Source organism: Ambystoma mexicanum, chromosome 12 (genome assembly GCF_040938575.1).
Source record: "Ambystoma mexicanum isolate Mex_15411 chromosome 12, UKY_AmexF1_1, whole genome shotgun sequence".
In the NCBI taxonomy this organism is placed as follows: Eukaryota; Metazoa; Chordata; class Amphibia; order Caudata; family Ambystomatidae; genus Ambystoma; species Ambystoma mexicanum.
The window spans coordinates 33415768-33440157 of NC_090936.1; the positions used below are offsets into that span (position 1 = coordinate 33415768).

Sequence of the window (24390 nt, forward strand, 5' to 3'; positions counted from 1 at the left end):
GTGCCCTTTATACTGCGGATGACATCGACGCCCAACGGCAGCCTTCGAGGGACATCAACTCCGCGGTCTCAAACACAGCGCCCCCTGGTGAAAAAAATTTCCAAAGCAACTAAAGATGGGATACGATTGTCATAAGATGAGGAATACGTGGGAGAACACAATCCATTCGAAAGTAGGTGTTACTGATCTCGATTTGCTAACCTGGGGATTAGGAAAACCTGGGCTAAGGAGATGGGAAATCCACGGGAGGATGAGACACTCCATCGTATACCTACCCCTTTCCCAACTCTAGCACATAACACAGTACAATCTGTGTTAAATTAACATTGAACAGTCTGCTTCTATTAACATTGAACAGTCTGCTTCTATTAACATTGAACAGTCTGCTTCTATTAACATTGAACAATCTGCAGTGCTTAGGTTGTTTAAAACATAAAAACCCTTGAACTCTCTTGGGGACTCTTAAGGCCACCTGTCACATCTCATTGAGAATAAATGAATATGAGTAAAACTACTTCTATTTTAAAGGCTGGTAGATAAAGCAAGGAACTCCTTAAGGGGACACCTATTAAATTAGGTTCCTATAAAACAAAAATGGCTTTTTATAAAACCAGAGTCATGTTGCCCAAAGTAAAAAACAGATCTGATGGGTGTTTCCATTATTATATTGATCCTTACAAGCAAATATTTGTATGGAATTACCAAATATGTCCATTTTTGTTTTCTGTCAGTCTAGGTTGATGCGAAATGAAATGCCATACTTTATCTGGACAGTAAGAAGGGATGTGATTGATTATCATCATCTAACGAAAGAACAGATGCTAAATCATTATGGAAGGACCGGATGCTTTACAACCAAAGTAAGAACATATGTTTCTGTTTATTTATTTACAGATCCATTGTTTCCATTTAAAAGTGAAAAAAAAACGTTTACATTACACACTCCACCTGGTATGTAACATTGCTTTATCATACATGTCTGTACATTCTAACACCACCACCTGAGCATGTGTTTTACCTAGCAATGTCTATTTATTTTAGCAGAAAGGGAAATGTACATGACACAGCTCTCAGCCTGAAACAGCAATTTCTGTGGGTGTGTTTTTTTGTCAAAACTCGTCTTAGGAGAAAGTTGGGCCCCACTTGAACCGTTTTTCCATATTTTGTCTCAATAAGTTGTGCAGATTGGCTAGCCTCAGGCAAGGCATCGGAGCCAGCTCCGGTACCAATGGCTGTGCAGCACTGCTTAGTTAGCGGTTCTATGCTTCTATGCACAGTGTGCAGGATATGACTGGTCAGCGCATCTAAATCTAGGTGACCTGCACCTCTCCTGGTCTGGTGGTTGGTCAAGGCACTGGAGTGGGCTATCACTGTACTCCCGTGAAGGACCTTTGGCCTAGACCTGCTGAAATCTTCTTGCAGGGTGTGCTCGACCCCTGCAAGCCTAGGGACCCTTTTCTATAATGTGCCCCAGCTGAGACGCACAGGAAAGCAAAGTAGGAATTAGTCATGTTCTCCGCAAAGTTGCAGATCCGTCCTAACACTTCTTGCCAACATGCAGGCCTTTACTGTAAAGCCCTGTGGGGGGAGACTCACTGGCGTTACAGCTTGGCACCTAAGTAAACTAAGCATAGGTTGTGGGGGTCTGCCTTGGAAAAGATCACTGGATAACCTGCATACTGCCAGAAGACGTTAGGCATAGGCATAAAGGATATCAAAAAAGACATTATGGCACTAAGCCTGCATGAGAGAACCCAAACGGGTTGTTACCCCTACATATTCCACTACTGATACTGATCCAAGATGTCATTTATGAAAGCACCCATCATATGCACACTCCAGATTTCTTTGCCTGCGAGAAAACCATTTGCCTACTAGCAGCATTAGGAATTTGTATTATTTGTTTTACCTTGGTGAGAGTGCCTCGCATATACCCAGAAGAGGTCACCCTTATGCCTGCATCTTGTTTACGCCTCTGTGCATCCTAAATCAGCCTGTGTCCTTGTGTAAATAGTGGCAGCATACGAATACTTGAAGAAGGATTCATTCCAACAAATGCCATCCTAGCTCAAATCGGTGCAATCTAGGGCTGAACCACATTATATACACTGTTTAGAAATAATGATAGTGGTGGCTGGGTGGGACAGTCATAGCACTCTATTCTGTGACTGTGAATGATGTTAGGCCCCTGGTCTCAGGAAGCCTAAACCTTCTACCCAAGTTGACAACCTTATCTAATTTTTGATAGGCAAATAGTGCCATATAACGAAGGTTGGAATCGTAGCACCTACATAAAGGGGCTAGAAAAACCTTTCTACACCCATATAAATCACAAGTCCCTTGGATAAAAATGCTTTCCCAGTAAATGATGCTTTCCTGCTGAAAGTTTTTCCACCTTGTGAAGAGGAATATAGACTCCCTTACACCTAAAAAATCCATGCAAGGAGATTACAGTCTTAAATACCTCCCCCAAGATAGAAAACACCAGAAGATTGATCTAATGATCCACATGATTAATATTGCAGCATCACTTTATAAAATGGTGGAGATGCACATGTTGGAATGTGTGCTGTTTCCCTATTATGAACATAGGGAAGTTATCTTTGAGATAAAAAGCAGACCTATCAGGAAAAGCTGCATCTGATTTTACATGCGACAATACAGATGCAGGAGGCATGTCTTACCTTCATTAGGGCCAGGATTACTTGTCCTTATCTTGATGTAGCCCAAACATTATTTTTCTAAAACAACCTCTGACTTCCCTAATCAATGACATGGTGTCCAAGCTAGGGTCGAAATATTTGTCTCAGGGAGATCACAATACCCCTTATGTCTGTGCAACCCCCTCAAGGCAAAGTCATTTGCAGGTTTCTCATGCTTTCTGCAACAAGCACACCCAAGTGGCTCCTAAATACTTTTTGGATTTTTTTAGCCTTTTATCAAAATATGCAACATAGTGTGTTTGAGGTAGAATCTTCAGTTTTCAAAATTAGTGTGCATTGATAGCCCGTTCAAATGCATCTTCTACAATCTTCATCTTTCTTAGCTTCCTGCCTCTTCCAGTCATTAGAACTATAATGATTTGATTTCTGATAAACAGAAAATCGTCAACTCTGTATTTTGTCACACTAGCCTGTTTCTTCCTTTGTTTGTAGCTAGTATCATGAAAAATATTTCGTTTTTCATAAAAATCTGTTTTATTATTTTGGCATTAACAAGTCTTGTATACATTTCTCTTTACAAGGAACATATTTCTAAACAGTTCATTTATACACATTCATTTGGCCAGACAAAAGAAGGCCTTCAATATTTTGTACACTAAAAACAACATATAACTTTTCTTAGACACATAATCTGGACACTTAATTGCAGTGTCTTATTTCCAGTTCATTTTCTTTCTTGTGTAGGGCCTGTCCTAGTTAAAGCAGTGCTGGTGGTCGCTGTATAGGAAGGTCGACACAGTGTGCACTACAATACCCATAGCATAGCACACATTCACCAGGAAAGGCAGTGCCATAGGTGTCATCCTCTATCTAATGCAATGGGTGTGACATGCTTTGGTACTGGATGCCATCCCCAGAGCACAAGAATGAGATTTAGGTGACCCTGAACACCCCTGCCAGAATAACCTACCCCACCTGTATTGGTCATGCCTGATGGGTTACTCTGCCCCTGGTTGCCTTGCTGTTGGCAAACCACCAGAACTCTAGAAGGCAGATCAGGAGCCAGCTACTCCTCTAGCTTGACTCCAGTGCCACAACATCATAATAAAATCTGACACATAGGTTGGCATAAAAGAGGAGACAGAAACCCATCACTATCCTTTAAATGGTGCGCCAGAAAACCCAAATCACAGATTGTGCTGCCTAAAAAGCACACCAACCTCTGTGAACTGGACCAACGAAACCAAGCAGACACGCAGCGAGTGGAAGAACATGTCAATACAAATCTTAAGAAATAATGATAAACATTTGGTGATTTTCAGTAATGTTTCCAAACTACGGTATTCATAAGCTTTGGGGCATTAGTGAAAGGGAGACCACTCTTATTCAGAAATCCATTCCTCAATCCATCCACTTTTGAACCCTGCCACTCCGCCAGTTTTCAGCAAAGAGCCACATTTGAGTTGGTTTCCCGAAATATTTCCCGGTTATTTTTAGCGTCGGAAGCGGCCACGTCACACGCCACTTTGCTGGAGTTTGAGTGTGTGTCTGTAGGTGCGGCTTGACGCGGCTTGACGCGGGTATTGAAGCCGTTGGGTGCTATTCTCTAGCAGCAACCCAGAAACGTGCGACGAGGTGAAGCGGGCGCAGCTGTGGAAATCAGGACGGGCGCCGCGCTGGAGTAGGGGCTGCGGAGGGCCGGAAGAGCCGAGAAGCCGAGTCGACTTGAGGCTTAGACAGCTCCCATAGCTCCCGCAAACTACCTACAACTTCTGGCTGGGACGTGGATGTGTGCGGCAGAGGTGAGGCATAGCAAGCGGTGATCCGGAGGATCCGGGAGACTGAGCTGGGATTTTCCTCGCCCTCGGCCCCTCTCACCCCTCTCACCCCTCCCCCCCCCCTTTTTTCTATTACTCTGCCAAAAGGGACCCGGGGCTGAAACAGGGACTGTGGAGAGCTGGGAGAGGCGAGAAGTGGAGCGGAGCCGAGCCTAGTTGACTTGAGGCTCAGACAGCTCCCAGAGCTCCTGTAAATTGCGCTGACGTGCGCAGCGGAGGTGAGGCATAGCGAGCGGCGATCCGGGGGATTGAGCAGGGATTCTCCTCGCCCTCGGACCCTCTCGCTCCCCCCCCCCCTTAATTTGTCAAAGGAACCTGGGCCGTAGTGCCCCCCCCCCATCTTTCCCCTTTTCCCTCTGCCCTGTGGTTTCTACTTTTTATCAGCTGGCACACGTGTTCTGCCATTGCATTCAGCACAGTCGCCTGGAACCTCTGTACACCAGACGAAAACCTCACAACGGGCACCTTTGTATATTTCCCATGCTCCCCTGCCTGCTTTGCCTGCATTCAGAACAACGCCATGTCAGTCAGAGGCTAGGGTAGACGCAACTTAAAGATACATGCCTTAGTCACTCCCTCATTCACATATACTGTGAATCGGGGAAATCTTCGGATATTTGATTGAGCCTAGGACACAACAGTGGTGCATATTGACTGAAAGCTCTATTCTGTGCCCTTACAGTAACGGCACTAATTACCTGAGGATTTGCTCAAATACCCCTAAGACCCCCTGCTTGCGCTTCCCAACGTTCTTGAAAGTACCAAGGGAACATTATATACCATCAGCTAAAGGCAATCTTATTGGATATATTGCCCACGGGTCATTTCCCTTCTACCCTGACCCGACAAGGAAGCGAAGGAACAGTATCACTATGCTAACTGTCAAGAAGTGTTCTGCCACGAGATACAACCTTCGGAACCAGAAGGGCAGAACCTCTACCACAGGGCCGAACAAGGGCAAGGGTACGAAACCAGTTCCGAAGGAAAGAGGAATTATTACTGATTTTTTTCCACCTCCGCCTACTTCAGATACCATAAGTCCATTGCTAAACGAGGAGAAGGAGCCGAGCATTTACAGCAGAACGAACAACTCAGTGTGCCTAGGGGAGAGTATAATTGATAATAACTCACTGCTTGACCTCTGTCTGTCCATGCAGAGAGCCATGACTCCGCTACCGCGAAGCAGCACAAGCAATCAAATCAATAGTTACCAACCCCAGACGATAACCTCACAACGAGAAGCGATCATCCGCTTCCCCTAACCTTGATGTCCATTTAGACTCGCAGGAACCCGAAAACAACAGTGACCTCAGAGAAGGCAGTACGAGCCTGGGGGATTTGCAAGCATCAGTCGCATCTGTACAATTTGCATTAAATATTCTATTGAAGATGTGCGGGAAGATACTCGATGTTACTCTCGCAATCGCAACAAGCGATACCGAGAAAAACAACCCAAAGGAGACCGAGCTGGAACTCATCAATACTAACACGCAAGATGGCTCTGACTCTGGGACCCAGGACCCAAACATTACTAATAACTCGGAAATCTACCTCTCACGCAAACAGAGACGCCTGACAAAAAAGGCGATTGGAAGAAGAAAGCGTCAAATTGCAACAATCATACTACCAGATACAGCAGAGACAGTGGAGGAAATCTCGAGGCCAACAGAAGGCAGCACTCCCAAAAAAGGACAGAGAAAAGTCAAACGGAGAGCGGCACGGGCACGTAAACGTATTGCAGTAAAAGAAGGAAAGCTCACTAGCTGGCTTATTAATGACAAATGCAATACCTCTAAATTAACAGCGGCACTAGAACCAGAATTTTCTCTATGCGAAAAAGAACAGGATACAAAGGTATCCCAGAATAACACAAACAATATATCAGCTATCTCAATACCTCCGACCAACGAGCCTCAATTAACAACAGCATCACCAGTGGAGGACAAGGGCAATTTTATGGTACCTAGAGGCGGAAGAATCTGCCTGATTAAAAATCTCTATCAATCTAGTAACCACGACTGGATTACCAGATCAGCATTGATGACCAGACTGCATACCATTCCGCAGCTGAGAGTGCTACGATTTGAGGACTTTGTATTTGTCGAACCATTAGAAGTGACGAACTCAAGTACATCGGCCCTTCACTGCAAATTCTTAGCCACTGCAGAACTGCTGCGTAATTTTAAAACCAACTTGAGGGAAGTTGACCTGGAAATAGATGCTGATCCGAATATCACTGATCCACAGTGGCCGATCCAGATGCCAAATCCAATTATGGAAGAAAGGACCATAACACAGCCACCTAAAGATGACTCTGTACAGTTGGTAGACATACAGAAGGTCCTCAAATGGCTAATAGAGTCCCTACCAGGGACAACAGCAAATCAATGAGATCAAACCATCATTTCTTGGAATTGTCGGGGATTCAGCCATCTATTATCGCCTGATGGCTTAGTGCCCTTAATAATGGGCCATACCTGCATATGCTTACAAGAGACGTGGCTTACCGCCCGAGCCCTGTTAAATGGGTACACTATACACCAGGAATTAGCAAAAAAGGGACTAAGGGGAAGACCATATGGAGGTCTACTAATTGGCATCTTGCATCCACTAAGATCTATCCGCATTCACACGAAAACGGACGAATTTATATTAGCAGTGGAACTGGAGCTTCCTGGCGAAGATAAAACGGAACATGTTCTCCTGGTTAATATATATAATCCATCTGAATCTTCTCAGAGTGAGACTATCCAGGAAGCTTGCCACGATCTGTTGATCAGCTGGCTGACGGAGCCGAAGAAAAATATGGTTATCTTTGTTGGTGACTTTAATTGTCACTTAATTGGTGAGCCGAGCATCAGTAACAACCCCTTGCTGAAGAAAATAGGCAAATTGAAACATGGAAGCGTAAATACGGAGGGACAGCTATGGTTTAATTTCTTTAAGTCATGGAACTTTGAACTACTAAACGGCAGAACCATTAGCGACTATCCGGGAAAATCAACATGGAGAAACCTCATATCCAGTAGTACATTGGACTATATGTACGTAAGTCCTACCATGACCACCTGGGTCACAGATATGAAGATCAAGGATAATGATTGGAGCGACCATGCTACTCTCACACTCTCTTTCAATTACATTACACAATTTATATCGCATAAACCTATTGGCGAGTTGAAGACGAATCATGCTCTCTCCAAGATACGATGGTCTGACAACAACATTAAACGAGCTATACAGCACACAATCAACTATCCAAATCTGTGTCACACAGAACTCTTAGCCATGACCAGCAAGGAGATTGAAGAATGGATCGCAGCATTCTCAAACACCTATGCAGCGATTAAAACAAATATGCGGGCCCCTGAGACCAAGACCACTAATATATTCGATATTGAAATTAGAGATGCCAAACGAACTCTAAGAGCTGACCTGAGGAAATTACGTAAAGCTTCCACTACATCGTACAACTATCTGACTCTAAGCAAGAAGCTGAAAAATGCCTACAGAACATGGCTAAAGCAGAAACGCTATGCAATAAAACTGCTCAAATGGCAAACAACAGTCCAAACGTTATGTACGGGGAACTCCCAAACCATATGGGGACTACTGAGCACGGCTCGTGGTGACACCAGTATCCCCTTAACCAATTCAATCGGCATTAGCCAATGGGAGGAATTCCTGAAAACCCAGAACGGCACGGACCAGGCAAAGCCACAGGAGAGGATGCCCCAGGATCCACTTTCGACCCCTTTCAAAGTGTCAGTCGAATCTCTGATAATCAGGATAAAAAAGCTCAAATCCTCAAGAGCTCCGGGACCCAACGGCTTAGCAAATGCCGTATTAAAGAGCAACCCGGAGTATTGGGCAGAGGTACTCGAGATCCTCTTTGAAAAGATTCTGAAGGAAGGTCAAATCCCTGAATCCTGGCAGACTGCAATTTTGATCCCTGTGTATAAGAGAGGCGACCGCTCAGACCCTTGTAATTACCGTCTACTTTCAATGCTGGACTGCACGGGCAAGTTATTTGCAGCATATCTTCTACAGGAACTCCAAATATGGGCAGACAGAGAAAAGATCCTTGATTGTTTCCAATGTGGATTCAGAAGCGGATATTCTACTACACATAATCTGGTAGTAATGGATATTCTTTGTAACAAGGCCAGAACATCAGGTAATCCACCTTTATACGCCTTGTTCATAGATTTTAAGTCCGCCTTTGATCTAGTCCCCAGGGAACTACTTTGGGCCAAACTTGAAAAATTGGGATGTCCTATAGAAATACTACATTACCTCAAGTTATTGCACTACAATACCACAGTTTCCCTGAAGCTGGACGCGAAAGGGAATATGACTAACAAGATCAACCAAAACTGTGGCGTGAAACAAGGATGTGTTACGGCACCAATACTGTATAACCTGTTTGTCCACGATATACCTAAAGCACTATCATTGGAAAACAACTGCCCCCCCAAGATTGGATCCACTCACTGTGTAGTGCTAGCATACGCTGATGATTTAGTCATCTTGGACCACACTATCAGCGGCATTCGTAGATCAGCTGAGGCACTATGGTCCTATACTCAATCCAATGGGCTGGCTATCAATCTAAATAAAACACAGATGGTAATGTTCAGTTCCAAGAAGACAGCAAGAATCGGTCTAAACATATATGGGACGGCAATTAAAAATACCCCATATTATAGATATCTGGGTGTCGAGGTTGAGCCCAAGGGGCACTATACCATTTGCAAACAAATTAGAACCACAAGAGCTGCCCAAGTAACAGCACTTATTTATCGTTTTTCTACAACTCACTGTGGCTATACCATCTGGGCAGCACGCCAACTATACCTTCAGGTCTTAACACCAATGATAATCTATGGCCTGGAGGCATTGCAATTGATAGAACTTGACTGGCTTCAAATCCTCGAAGGAAAATTTTGGAAAAAAATACTCGGTCTCCCGGGCTGTATCCCAATGGCCATCCTTAGATTAGAGCTCGGCCTTATTTCCTGGAAGTCTCTTGTACTCAGGAAAAGAGCCGAATTATATCTAAAAACAACACCTGATACAGCCAACTTATTGTTAGTGGCGATTCATTGCGAAATTAACAAAGCATCTTCATATTCTTTTATGAAAAAGAACATTGTTAAATATCTTGAAGAGATCGGCTGGACCCAAAAACAACAAGAGGTCTCCCCTCCTGTGCTGAGAGCGCTAGCCAAGAAATCTGAATTACACGATTGGATTAGCAATTTTGCACACTTGGAAAATCTAAAGCGCTATAAATTTGTGCAATTCATGAATTACACTCTTAAGAAGCCATTGCCATATCTGAATCTATGCCCTTCGCCACGGCTACGACGATTCATTCTTTTGCTAAGGATCGATCAGTTGCCTGTACTGGCCATAAGTGGGATTAAGAACAATCTCCCCCTACCTGAACGTTTCTGCAGGTTGTGTAAGGACAGAATGAAATCGGAAACGGGCAAACATGTTCTTACCAGATGTGTCGCTATGATAAAGGTCTACACAACATTTTATACAGATTTTGTCCATAACTTGGAACACGTTGGCAGTAATGAATTCTGGCAAAGAGCCGTTAACGCAAAGGGAAACGGGATGAAATTATACATTGCTATGTACAATGTTTGGACGACTGTCGAGAAATCATTGGACATAAACATATAGCGAACTGCCAATTCATGGATGTTCTCCTTCCTTTTTACTATGGGAAAGTTTTTATCAGGAAAAACTGCTTATAAATTTGCCATCCGCAATTACTATTTGGACTTGTAGTCTCGAATATGTAAAAGAATTAATACTTATTTACTGGTGGACCATGGACACATTCATATATCCGCTTAATTTTGAATTCCGAATGTAACTCATTTTTCTTCTTATTCTCAATTTATTATTTTTTTTTTTTCTCTTCTGCTTATTTTGTTTCTTATGCTACTATTTTCTTTATTCATTTAATATGCTAGTATTTATCTTAACGATCAATTGTTTTTTCTTAAATGTAATTTTTATGTCATGTGAAAAGCTTATAATAAGCTATAACACATTAATAATAAATTAAATTAAATATCAAATCAATATTTCCAGAGAATACATTATTTAAATAATACAAAAAGTAGTTCACTAAAGTCCAGCAATATAGACAATAGTAATTCTAGGGAACGTGTTTGTATTTTCTTTTGTGCGATGGTGTTTGTACATTGGATAGGAGTTGGGTCAATAAGACAGACTAGAAAACCTCCTCCAGTGGCAATATGGGAATTGTTTTCAAATTCCGTATCGTAACGTGAAATGGCATCTATTTATCTCACCTACCTTATTCACGTTGGATTGAAACAGGGAGTTACTGCCATACAAATGTAAGAAAACTGTTCTAGTACTACACGATTCCTTATCCTCTCAAAAAGTGCCGTACAGAACTGGTGCAATGATTCACCACATGTTACCATTCCAAGGGTAATACACAGACGAGACTGCCAATTAAATTTCAATTGTTTGTATCCATCAACACTAGCAGGATTGAAGCTCTGTACATGAAGTAATTACCCCCATAATAAGCATTCTTGATGTATCCGCCTGGGTTCAGCCCGGAGGAGCCCAGGCTAGTCTATATTCTAATTTATGTAAAAGCCTGTGCAGATACTCCGTTAGACGCAGTGTGAATGTAAGTTTGGTAGATTGAGAGAATGCATTCTTGCTGCATTTTTTAAAACCTTCTTTACAAAGAGGTCAAGGGTGTAACCAAAACGTGATTCCCTTCATAAAAATAACATTTCCTCTATCTATGAGATCCAGGAAACTATCAACACATGGGTGCTCGGAGGAGGTGGGGATGACTGGAAGTGTCCTGGTCTTTATGCTGGCCCTGTGAAGAGGAGACAGGAAAGCCTCTCAGTGGGGGATGAGAGGCATACAAGGGAGAGTCCAGAGCCAATCCTACCTAAGGTGGACAGCAGCAGTTGAGAGGGCCCCAATTCCTATCCCCTATGTCAGGATTGGCATAAGGGTCAGGGACACACATAACATAGCCACAAATGCCTCAAGAGGGTCTCACGCAAAGACAAGAGAGACAGGTTCAGTAGGCAACTTTGAAGGAACACCAGACATAACAAAATACCCATGTAGCCCTGGGCGAGTGAGTTCCAAGCGTGCCATCCTCAGCAAAATCCCCTTGGGGCAAATCAGCACAACAGGGACAAAAGATTACATTTCCCATCCATCTTTGTATCATAATCATCATCATTCCACTTTATTTCAGCAAAATGTGTGATAAACGTTTCCACATGACAGTGAAATTTACAAACATATGCATTATTCATCACGGTGTTAATGAAAGTTAAAATGTAAACTCTACACATTAACATAAATAATACTAGCTATTAAAATCCAGGTAGGGTCAGGTGATATAAATATACGGCATCTAGAATTTCACATCACCCTGTTCAACAGTACAATAATATTGTGGTCTTCTGAGTCACTGACCTACTTTTCGATGACAAGGTTAGAGATAGAAACTATAAATGAGCCCAAGTACAATCAGTAGATGTCACACCCAGTAGAAATAATACGCCATCTTAGCTCAGGCTTCACAGTTCTTTGCCTTATCACGCTGTATTTGGGGTAAAAGAACAAAAAATGTATTCTCGGTTCTTGGGAGGCAAGCAGGGGCGGTGCAAGGATTTTTGGCACCCTAGTCAAAAGGTCATTTTGACGCCCAAACTACCAACCCCATGTGTCCTGACTATACAATCCCCTCATCCCAGATGTGTCCTCGCCCCCTCATATGCATTTCTTGGCCATCATTTTTATAAGCTGCAGTTTCTCCATCATCTTTTAGACCTTTTCATAACAGGGTAGAATTAAATCATTCTCTCTTACACTCACAATATGCAGGCTGGATTAGAAACTATGGGACTCATTACAAGTTAGGTGGAAATTCGGCAGTAAATCCGCTAGAAATAGTCCTAAGCAATTACTGTTACCGCCACTTGGTTAGGCAGAATTTCCACCTGATTATAAGTGGTGGTGGCAGTGTAAATCCCCATTTATTTTGGGTCCACTGGACCCAATGGGGCTTTTTTTTGTGGAATTACAGTGGCGGTAATTCTGCCAATTTTTCCCATTTTACTGCATTGAGTGAGAAGATTTACCTCCATGGTTTTCCACTCAAACCACAAATTCATAATTTGATGTAGTGGTAAAATTGCCGATAACGCAATTACTGCCAATTTTACCACTTACCGCCTAACTCGTAATGAGGTTGTATGTCCACACACATGTAGTTGCCTCTGTAAGGCCGTTTTCTGGGCTATTGTGCGCCACTTTAGTACATACAGTATGGGTCTATTTAAAGGTTGTTGGAAGGAGGCTATTGCTTACTTCTATCAACCCCACTAGCTCTCTGCAAGCACCCCCAATTTGGAGGTGGAGCTACCACTAGCTATGTTTGCTATATCTGTACCTCTGCCCTGCCTCCGCTACTCGAGTCACTGACAGTGAGACAGCGTTAGTGTTGGTCAGTTTTGCTACCGCCATTTCTAGTTCTGTCTGTTAGTGCCCTTACATACTCTTTCCATAGATCTGGGATGGCAGAAAATTCCCTTTGCTTGACTGCATTCCATTGCGAGTGGAGGACATTCCTTGGGCACCTCAGAGATGGAGAGGAGAACAGGAGTGAGACATTCCCTACCACCCCGAAGGAGGTGGAAAGCACCATCTGCTGTTGCAGGAAATCCACCTGGTGAACATTCTTTGGTCAGGTTGATGACCGCCAAATGGCTGCCATTAGGGCCAGACACCAAAAAGGGGCAGTGGCTCTGCCTCCCGGGCCAGGCTGCCATGAGATGGAGTGAAGATGTGGTGAAAGCTCTTCCTCCACCAGGTTTTCTAAATAGGATCTTTAGCGCACTGTAAACTTGAGAATTGTAACCCATTTTACTGGCCCAAAGTTCTTTAAAATGCCCCATTTCCTTACACATTTTCCTTCCTGGTGCTACTCAATTTCTGCATAAAGCTACTTATATTGTGTTTCATGAATGTGTGCTACACTGCTTCCTTAACTCGCTAGCAGGTACAGTACTGGCACAAACGGTGCAAACGTTATTCACACATAGAAAAGACATCACATGCAGCAAAAGTTGAAACTTGCCTGACATATAGAAATGTTACAATATGGGTATCAGAGTAAGTGCCCTCACACAAAGAACACGAACCACATAAGGAGCAGAATTGAAAGCTTCCGTCCCACACTGGACAGATACATCAAGGTCAGCAACACCTCAAGTTACTATAAGACGCCAAACAGGTGCAGCAGGGGCAGCAGCAGGTCCAAATTCCCTCACAGGCAGCCATAAGTCACAGTTTACTCAGCACAAGATTCCCTCACAAATACAGCACATATAGTTACTATATGCATAGGACCAGCACAGGCTTCCTCCACAAACAGAAAAGGTATAGGCACATCATAGACAAGACCAACACAGGCTTTCCTCAGACAGGTACAACATAGACCAGGCGATTGCAAGCTTTCCTCATAATCCATCAGGAACCGCATGGGCAGGACCAGTGGACACTTTCCACAAACAGGTACACCATGTGAAGGGGCACTACATGCTGCCTCAACTATCAAGTATGGACAGCATGGACAGGGCTGGTGCAACATTCATCCTAAAACAGATTCAGCATTTATACATCAAGAGCAAACTTCTCTCACAAGGGGTTCAGCATTGTCAAGTGAAAGTTGCTCCACAAAAAAGTCAATTTGAGCATCCCTCACAAAAACATACAGGTAAGAAGTGGACAGGCCAGTGCATGTTCCCCTAACAAGTGGGTACAAAAACAGCATGGACAAGTCTGACGTGTTTCCCTAACACATGGGAGCGTGGACAGCATAGGTAGGGCCAGACAGGCTTTCCTCACAAACAGGCACAATATGTGCAGGGTCACTGCAAGCCTCCATGACAAACAGGTACATAATGGGCAGGGTCAGTGAAAAGTCCCATGCAAACAGGTATTCGCACAGCATACCAGGGCCATTGTTAATTACCCTCACAAATATGCACAAGTAAAGCATTTTCAGAGCACCTGATTGCAAGGGCCAGTGCACACTTCACTCGAATTGGTACATTTGTAGCACAAACAGGATCTGTGGAAGCTCCCTCGCACACTGGTCCAGGTACATCATGTGCAAGGCCAGTGCAGGATTCCCTCCTAAAATAGTACAGACACAGCATGGTCAGAGCCGGCTTAAGCTCCCTAAACAGATATCTTTCACAGCAGAGGAAGTGACAATGCAGGTTTCACTTAAAAAGATCACATACAGCATGAGCTCTCTATTCATGCAGCCCGTTAGCTCCCATGCATGTGGGGAACTCCTCTTTTATATTTTATATGACCCTCTAACCCAATAACCAGCTCTTAACAGTGACTGTTTGCTGGCTGGGGAGAGAGGCAGGTAGGAAGTGCACTGTGCAAACTTGCCTGTTTTCTGCACTCTGTCTCACCAAATAGCACATTATACTTACTTACAGAAAGTTAAAATTTGACCATTATTTTAACGTCAGAAGACCTACAGAAACTTTGACAGATTGAGTGCTATGAATTTACCCATGTCAGGTCCCCTATTCAAGGTTCCCCAGAGCTGGTGAACCCTACACACCCACAAAGATGTTGCGCTCTCAACTACTCTAACTCAAAGCTGAGTTCGGAACATCCCTGGGGGAAAGGGGAACTGGATGAAATAATAAACTCAGATACAGGACCCTTCTCACGAAAAGGATTATCTGCATGAAAGAAAAGAAATAACACAGATACATGTTATGGTCTCACTTTCCATAATTCTTTCCCTCCCGTGTCCCTTAGCAGTAAACTGTACCTGAGGTTCCTCTGCGAAAAGCTAAGAGGAATTCTTATCTTTGGTCTTTGCTGTAGACCAAAACAACTTCTTAATAAAGAATTTAGGTTCAAACACAATGTCCAACTGACAACATGGCTGTGTGGTTTTAGGGTTGAGTACCAGTCTTTATTTCCAGCTCTCAAACTTGTAACTTGAAATTATGATACTGGGGCTGAGTCCAAGGAAGTTCTTTCTATCGTGCGAAAACTAAAACTTCTGCACCCTAAACTCCAACTAGTGAAAGGTTTCCTTCTCTCACTGAAGCTCAAATATTGATTGCGTATTTATTGAAAATTCTCTAAATTAGAACCTTTTTATTACAAGATTTGGATAGCCTCTAGTCACACGATATAGTGCCAATCACTGAATAAGGAGCTAAGTAGTCACAATAGTAATCACCAACCTATTTCTGAGAGTTCAACATAAACACTATTGCTGCGCCTGAGGCAAAGACCCACCGCCCCTCTCTTCTCCAAGAAAGATTTCCTTTGCAACGTCTCAGAATGCCTTCCTCTCCTCATCTCTGATGGGAAACAGCACCAGCGACTTCCTTTCCCGCCAATGAGCCTGACGCGCAGCTCCTACTCCCTCTTCTGACACAAAGTACGAAACCGATGGTAAAAGGCTCTGGATACCGCCGCAATCTAAATGAGGACACCGGCTCCGGAAACAAAGCAAAATAATTAACTAGTCAGCGAAAGTCTCACACAAGCTCCGAAAACTGCGTTGTGAATGAGGATCAACACTACAAACGTTGCATGCTCATGCACAGTAGTCAATGAATAAAGTTAATTATTTGTGTGACAGGAAAAACCGCACTAGCCTGAAATTCTAAAACCCATAAAGTTAGGCTTCTGAGAGCGAAATACTAATCCCTAACTAGTTAATACTCTCTTTATAAATTGAAATGTATCTTTCTTTTTCTTGAAGGATTAAAAAGATTCTTAGCTTGCAAGAAAAAAACACCAAACTATCTTCTTTCTTCTTTCATACAGGGATCTTCTTTTCTTTCACTTTGACAGCAAGATTACTGATCCAAATAGGACAATTAAGCCTAAAACTCTGGAGTTCAAACAAACAGGACCATAACCAAAGACAGCTCAAAATGAAAGGCAGTTTAGAATGTATAATTCTTGTCCTTTGTCAATCCTCATCCAATCAGGACTCTGCTTCCTGCCACCATCTTGACTTGGGAAGACTACAGCACTCTGAATTAAACAAGTCAAGGGCAAGCCAACATGGAACGGTTATATTACAAATGGTACATTTGCAAGAGCACACAGAATCATATATAATGCATGCCAGGAAAGTGTATTATGTAATCGAGGAAACTGGGAAACCTGACAACCCTTAACCTGCACATTTTCTCCATCAGAAACTTGGATTTGTAACCTGCACTGGATATAAATATGCTGGCAAAGACAGCAAGGCTTGAGTACGGTTCAGTATTGCTTTGAAGATATGCACAGAAAATTGCATATTAATCGGGCATCTTTGTTAATTCGCCAAGAAATGCTAGACAATGCTTGCAGCTTTAAATCCACCCGTAAAGAAATTCAACTTTCACACAGGATGTGTGCCCAAAATAAAGTCTATTTATTCATGAAGTCGTTTTAAAGTTGCATGAATAAATATGCATTACTTCCAATTGAGAGCAAATGCTTAACCAAGTAAATTTTGGGGGTCAGTGTTCAGAGTCAGCCCTTTCAGCAATGCTTAAAAAGTTATAACTTTCAGGTTCTTCATGCTAATGAAAATGTGTCTGAGGAAATGTGCTGCGGGACAGCAGACTTTGCCCTGTTCTAATATTATGTGCATACGGCCCTTTAACTTTTTTCAGAACATGCATGAAGCCCTTAAACCCCCATCTCTCTCCTTCTCCTACCTGTGAGGTGTACTGCTCTATCGCCAGTAGTTCCAGGAGGCTTCTACCGTGACTCTTGGTGTGAGTGCCCCGGTTCTGACCTCATTGTTTTGTCAACATGTGTTCTTGCTAGGCCACTGTGCTTGTATTTGAGACAGACTATGCACTGTGCTGCTAAAAAATATGTGCAAATAGGCAATGATCCTGCTTCCACAGCCACGTTGGAGACTCCTACAAATGTGAGCTGTATGATTAGCAGCAGGACACCTCCTAAGTGCAGAAAGACATTATTCAGCTACACTAATACATATTGGTTTACATATCTTTTGTAATTCATGGCAGCAGAGTAGAAAACCTTCTCTTTGGTGCCCCCTGCTGGACAGCATCATAGGAAGCGGCCTAGTTTGCCTTGTGTTTGCACAGGCCCTGGAGGCAAGGCAAAATGGGCAAATACTGTTCATGAATGTGGAGACTGTATTGCTATGGCGGAGTGTAATGGAAGACAATAAAAATGTAATTTGGTTATTAATGATCGCTGTCTCAAGGAAGATGACCGTGTAACGTAGGGGTGTTTCCCAACAGTTAGAGTAATGATATTATGGTACCTATTCAGGGTTTGAGTAATCTCTTGAGTACCCCAATCACATTCTAATTTTGGTAAAGTATGTTCTTTTAAAATAAGTATAGTGCTTTTATTAAGCTCTACCAGATGGCCGAAACTAGACGTTGTATATAGGATTACCATGGAATTTGTCTGTCTCCTTGACTAGATATATTTGATCATTGTTTTACTGATTCTATTGTAGACATTCTGTATACTATTAAAAAAGTTAGAAAGGTGTCAGATGAAAACGACTATATATGGCGAGCCCAGCTCTCGGTGACAGGAGTAATTGAGGGAGGAAAAAAGGGAGTTTTAGCATGTAGTTTTCCATGATCCTGTGAGATTACCCAAGTTTCAGGGGCCATCTTGTAAAAACTACAATAAAAGGGAAAAAGTACAATAAAAGGCAACTTCCCGGATATGCACGTGCTTGGCGTTGCATTGGTTCTCTCTGTGACACCGGCCTGCTTGGCTCTTCAATTATGGCCACCATATGTCCTGTTCTGCTTCATGCTCAGCACCTAAAAGAAAAGAGGAGGGAAGTTACTAATGCCCCATACCAGCATGCCAGGAGCAGAAGAAATACAAGTGAGTGTGCTGCAAATGCACACTCACAGAATGCTTACGCTTCTGCTTATGCGTTCAATACTAATCTGCCATTGAGGCTCTAACATTGCGCAAAACCAATATTAACAGACTGCAGAGGGCTGCTTATGCCTCACTGAGTGATGTTAACCTAGTCCCCAAGGACATCAAACACTAGGAGTGGAGTACATTGTATAGTTCCCAAGGAGTGCTGAAAACTCGTTGCTTGCTTGATTGGAGCTTCCTCATGCCCAGAGTGCCGGCCTTTCAGGTACCAGTCACTGAAAGGGGGAAGTAAGGTAGGGATATCAGTTGCCAAACCTATCACTATAATCTGTGCTCTGCATTTACACGGACAAACCACTAAGAGGGAAACAAACCACCAAGAGGGAGGTTCAGCCTAACAAAGGTTTCAGGCAGTTGGGAAAGGCATTATTGACCCAACTCTTTTGGGGAGCTGTGCAGAGTACATGTGTAGTGTGTTTTCTGGGCAGCTTCACTAAAGTGATTGGGTATCACCACTCCCATACCCTGCATGCGGTCTGGTCGCTCTACGCTCCCTGGGTGGAGCCTGACTGTGAGCCAGGTGCGGTGTTACACCCCCTTTTGTGTCAGCATGTCTTATTGCCGACAACATATCTCCATCCTTGGCTCATGTACCAGAAACTTCCCAGTGCCTTTGTCTTGATTTCAAATCTCCACAACCAGAAGTACAGCCTCAAGCAGAAGAGAAACTAGATGTCAACTTTCCATTATGAGTATCACCCGCAAAGAGAGAGCGCACCACCCAAGAGAAAATAACCCAAAGCGATGCCAGTAGAGTATATCAGAGATGCCAAAGCTCCAGAACATGGAAAGCTAGAAGCCACGTCCATACGCAGCAACACAGGAAACACAGTAGAGCTGCCGGTTGGAATTGGCAAGCCCGCACATAAGCACAAGAGCCCCCTAAACCACTACGGACCAAGAAGGGAGAAAGGCATCTCCCCAGGAAAACGTAACAGGAGATATCAACGGGCCGGGTTGCCAGGGTTCCCAGGGTGTCTTGGAGGTAGGAGACGTTTAACTAAGGAACTCAGGAGGAATGATGGAAGGGTAGTTCGGTTTGGTGATTAAGATTGTAATTGTTCCTTAACTATCCCAATGTCAGGGAGTGGTAGATAATAACCCACTCCAAGATGAGTTGATGCCAAAACAGTGCAGTAGCGATGAGGTCAGCAGTTTGCAATCTTGGAAAGGTACTAAACCACCTTTTATGAGGAGACCTTCAGGGAGCTGGATGCATTATGAATAAGATCGACTATTTGACCTCTAAGGATTAAGAGGACTGGTGTTTGGTGATGACAGAGGTTTTTTTTACGTGGGACATGATCTAGTTATCTGGTGGGATCTTTATGGTTTTTATACAAAATTGAAAGGATTAAAGAAGTGTGTACAACTGTCAAGCGAAATCTCATTAACTCAATCCAGGCCAAAAGCAATGTAGAGAAAGCAAGCGTTTCAGAAAAGTACCGTTACAGAAAAGCTGTTTGTTTTGTGCACAGGGATGGTTTCATTTTGTTTCGTTAGAGGTATTGGAGTTCTGCGTGGGTGTGCAGTTTAGAAAGACAGCAGCAACTACCTGTGAAGACAGGTACTCCAATTCAACTTGAACGTTTAGAAAACAATTGTAAAAGGAAAAAACAAAAGAAAGAATGTACATTTCTCTTTGCGTAGTCTTAAGCGCATTAAATGTAAATATGGTAATTACATTTTAGATTGGGCTAAAGAAAAACTTTACATAAGACAACAGTAGCAGTAATTAGGAGTTCATTAGAAGTAAGTAGGGAAGTAAGAATAGAGTAGTGTTCTCTTATGTTATAGAACAAGAAATAGAAACATAGGGTCATAGAATCACCCTAAGAGGCTAAGAGAGATTCAAGATGCCATATTGAAGAAAGTTCAGGCATGTGCATAATGTCTGTTCAATCTTAACCTCTCAGCTCTTCGCAGAGGTGTTTCGGGTTGGCTTAGTTCGCGGGGAAAGTAAAGACAATAAAATTGGATTCCAGTATTGACACCGAGTGTAACCATTGCAATTCTCTCTTTTCAGGTCTCCTTCTGAGGAAGAGTAACGAGATTCTGGTTTATAATTGTGTCCCATTCTCCTTTCCCTTGCAATCGAAGCAGAAATGATCGTGGTTGTGTGTTCGACACTTCTGAGGATCTGTGGGTCAGCAGCTCTTGCAGGACATCTTCTGGGCCATGACCATGGTTGGTCCCAGAAAACGAATGTGCACATCGGCCATCTCTGGCCATCTATCTTAGTTTGTGGCACTGCCACAGATTTCCCAGAGCATGGAGAGGAGTTTGCAGGTCCCCTAGACCACCAGAGGATCCTAGAAAGCCAGGGCTCAAAACATGAGCAAACAATGAACCTCCAACGCCGCTATCAGCACATAGTAAGCAAGCATGGAGAAAGTGGGTGGGGCTTAGTCCCCTTCTTCTGACTTTTCATTACGCACACACAGACACACACACACCGTGTGAGGAAGAAAGGGCCAAATCCAATCCAAGCAGAGGGAGGGGGATTCAAGCAAGAAGCAGGAAGTGTGGGTTTTTCGGGTGAGGTCAGAAGTGGAGGTGGAGGATGACTAAGAGAGCAGCAGGAGGAAGAAGGGAGAAGCAGCTTGCAGAGGAGATTTGTGGAACAGGTGAGGTATTGGTTTAGGTGTGAAAGTGGTCTGCAGTTTGAGTGTGTGTGTTTGTGTGGCGGGTTGGTAGACAAGGTGGTTAAAGTAGTGGTTTGTGAAGAGAATGTGCCTGAGTGAAAGTAGAGTGCTTGAGTAGTGGTTTGGATGGAGGAGAGGTAGGTTTGGAGGAGATGATAGTAGAGTGGAGGAGGTAGTAGAAGTCAGGAGGAGTTAGTTTTGTGGAGGATGGAGTAGTAGTGGGAGGATGGGGCAGTAGCAGGGATGAGGGAGTAGCAGTGAGGAAGAGGGACTTGTAGAGTAGTGCACGAGGAGTAACATCAAAGGGTTGAGGTAACACCTAGGAGGAGTGAGAACATTGAAGGGACAGAAGAGTGGTGGGAGGAGTGAGATGGAGTAGACAAGAGGAAAGAGCAGAGAAGGGAGAAGTGAGAGTGGGTATGCTAGAAGACGCCTGAATCACACAGTGAGTTTGTATTTCCACATCACTATATATCACTGACTGTTTCGTGTTCTGTCTGCCACTTACCTCGTGGCTCATGGCCCTTGTATATGCGCTGGCGCTTCCACTGCCAGATAGCAGGCGTTGGAGGGCTACCTAGGATATGGTGCCACAACACCAGGGCACCGGCACCACGTGTGTCCCAGCTGACCTCCATGTTTGTGGTTCCCCATCAGGGTGTGACCCGCCCTTCAGTTAGGATGCATACGTGCCCGAGCGTTCTGTTCCCAGGGTGATGCATCCAGCGCAGCGCTTCGTTGGGCTATAAAAGCCTTGACTTCTTTCAGGACGGTACATCTTAAAGCTCTGTGTTCTGCTTCTTGTAATGACACTATTTTGCTCCTGTGCCTGACTTTTCTCCAGCCCGTCCCCTGGCCCTGATATCCTTGGGTTCTGCACAGCCTTGAGGGTGGGGGGGATCTTGTAAGTCGGGTCTGGGTCGGTCCTTCTCTGTTACCTCCCTTGCCTTTTCCACCTGCCCTCATTCTGGCCTCATGCCTTTTTCCTGCCTGTCATTATATTGTCTGAAGCCTGCTGTCAGCCAGCCTACTGCCTGCCATCTTTCTAAAGCGGGCCTTTTTACTGCCTTTCGTCTCCATGCAGCCTGTCAGTTGCCTGCCTGCTTCCCCTGTGGACCAGCTATACAACATGTGCTTCAGACTTCCTTGTCAATGCTCTCCACTGTCCCTGTGCCACATAAAACCAGGGAAAACCATAACGTGGTACAGGTATTCAGAAAAGGAAGCCTAAGAGTGTGTATTTCTCAAGTTTTTCTGTGGGGGTTTGCTCTCAGGGCCATTATTTCCGTAAGGTCATGTCAGGGTCCGGCTTGAACGAATTCCACAGGAGCTGATGCTGGCCCCACAGACCCTCACTAGGAGTTCACCTCTCAACCCTAAAGTAAAGCTGAGCTGAGAACCCCAAGAAAGGGAAAGGGGAATTTGGATAAAATAACAACGGAGACACTGCAGCCCTGCAACCGTCTGGTAGGCTCTGGTAACTGTAGCAAACAAATACACTTAGTTACTTATACATTAGTGTAGACTTCTTATCTTAAATTATTTTGGAAACTACTCTAACTTCTTTACCTCTTAAACCTCTGTTTAAGACTTAGAGGTTAATTATCTGCATGGAGTATAGAACAATTGTAGTACTTTAGAGCATATTGTCACTAGCCATTCAAGTCTCTTTAGAATCCTAAGTAATGACTCTTGCAAGCAGTTCACTGACTTAGATATTCTTGTTTGCTCCTTAAGAACATTAAACTCTATGAGATTTGAGTTTTAAATACTTTTAAAAACAATGCATTCTTTTCTAATGAAGTATTGAATTCCTTTTGCGTGAAGGTTACTTAAATGAAACTCGTGAACTTTCTTGAATGCTGCTGCTCCTGCGTCTGCGTGTGAATCTTTCTTTTTTACAAGTGCAAACGTTTTGAGATGAACACGCAAATTCATAAGGCGTGAAAATTGTCCTTGCGCTGAAAAAAATCACACGCGCACGATATTAAAGAGAAAACACGTACACGCGCTAAAAGCACACGCGCACCTTAAATAATTCACGTACGCGTGTAAAACGTGCACGCGATTAAAAATCACACGTGCACCAAAATAAAGAGAAAACACGTACATGCACTAAAAGCACACGCGCACCTTAACTAATTCACGTACGCGTGTAAAACATGCACGCGATGAAAAATCACATGCGACGTAAAAATGGACTCGCGCTCTATCGCAACCAAACACCAGCTGTCGTACGCAATGTCACTCACGCGAAAAATGTACACGCGCTAAAAACAACTCGCGCTCTGTAAAAATGGGCTTGCGCTCTATCGCTCTGCATACTCGCGCGCTCCCATAACGACGTTGCTGAAGTCACGAGGCCTCACGCACGCGTTAAACAGTCTTGAAACACTTTCCATCTAATTTATAACCTTAAAACTTGCGCGCACAGTCTTTACACTTGTCTGCTTACTGTATTTAAACTGTAAACTTCTCTCAGTTAATTTTAAACTTCTTAACACTTTAACTTCTTATTAGAAAAGTGGACATTCTCTGTGAAAATCTTTAAGCTTTAAAAATAACTATCCCACCTGAGGTCTTCTTGTTCACTCTGGCTCAGCAAACAATTCTCTTACTTCTCTGGTAAATCTTCTGAACTCTGAAAGGCCTTACTTAAGGAGCTTAACAAATGTACAACCAGCCACTGAATTTCTTTGGATGAAAGGCAGTTTAGAATCTTGCTCACCTCACAAGAATCAAACCCATTGTCCTTTCCACCAATCAGGCAAACCAAACATATCATTGTTCCTTTAACCAATCAGATTAAGTTTCTTTCTCTCCATCTTTACTTGGACAAGCACAATGTTAATTCTATGTACAAACTCTTTCTGACTACTACTCAGCCAATTCTATTTACATACTCTTTCTGTGATTACTAATCCAGCCAGCCCTGACAGTACCCCCCTCTTCAAAGCCCTATCCCAGGGCTTGGCTTAGCAGGGAACTTTTTGTGAAATTGGCTTATCAATTGAGGGGCATGTACATCTGTTTGATCCTCCCAAGATCTTTCCTCAGGCCCGTATCCCCTCCAGTCAATAAGATACTGCAAATTACCTCTAACAATCCTGGAATCTAAAATTTTCTTAACTTCAAACTCTTCTTCATTTTCCTCTGTGTAAACTGCTGGTGGTGGTTTTCCCAATCTAGTTCCTGACACACAAG

The 24390-nt window shown here is 43.4% G+C and overlaps 1 protein-coding gene across 3 annotated transcripts in view; it reads left to right on the plus strand.

Annotated features, from left to right (window-relative positions):
• The window catches only part of TTLL8 (tubulin tyrosine ligase like 8), a 732112-nt gene that overhangs the window by 269309 nt on the left and 438413 nt on the right, over window positions 1-24390 (plus strand). For all 3 annotated transcript variants that reach the window (XM_069627869.1, XM_069627868.1, XM_069627870.1), the window contains exon 8: window positions 732-860. In XM_069627869.1, coding sequence (XP_069483970.1) covers window positions 732-860 — 129 coding nt within the window. The remainder of the gene's footprint in view (window positions 1-731; window positions 861-24390) is intronic.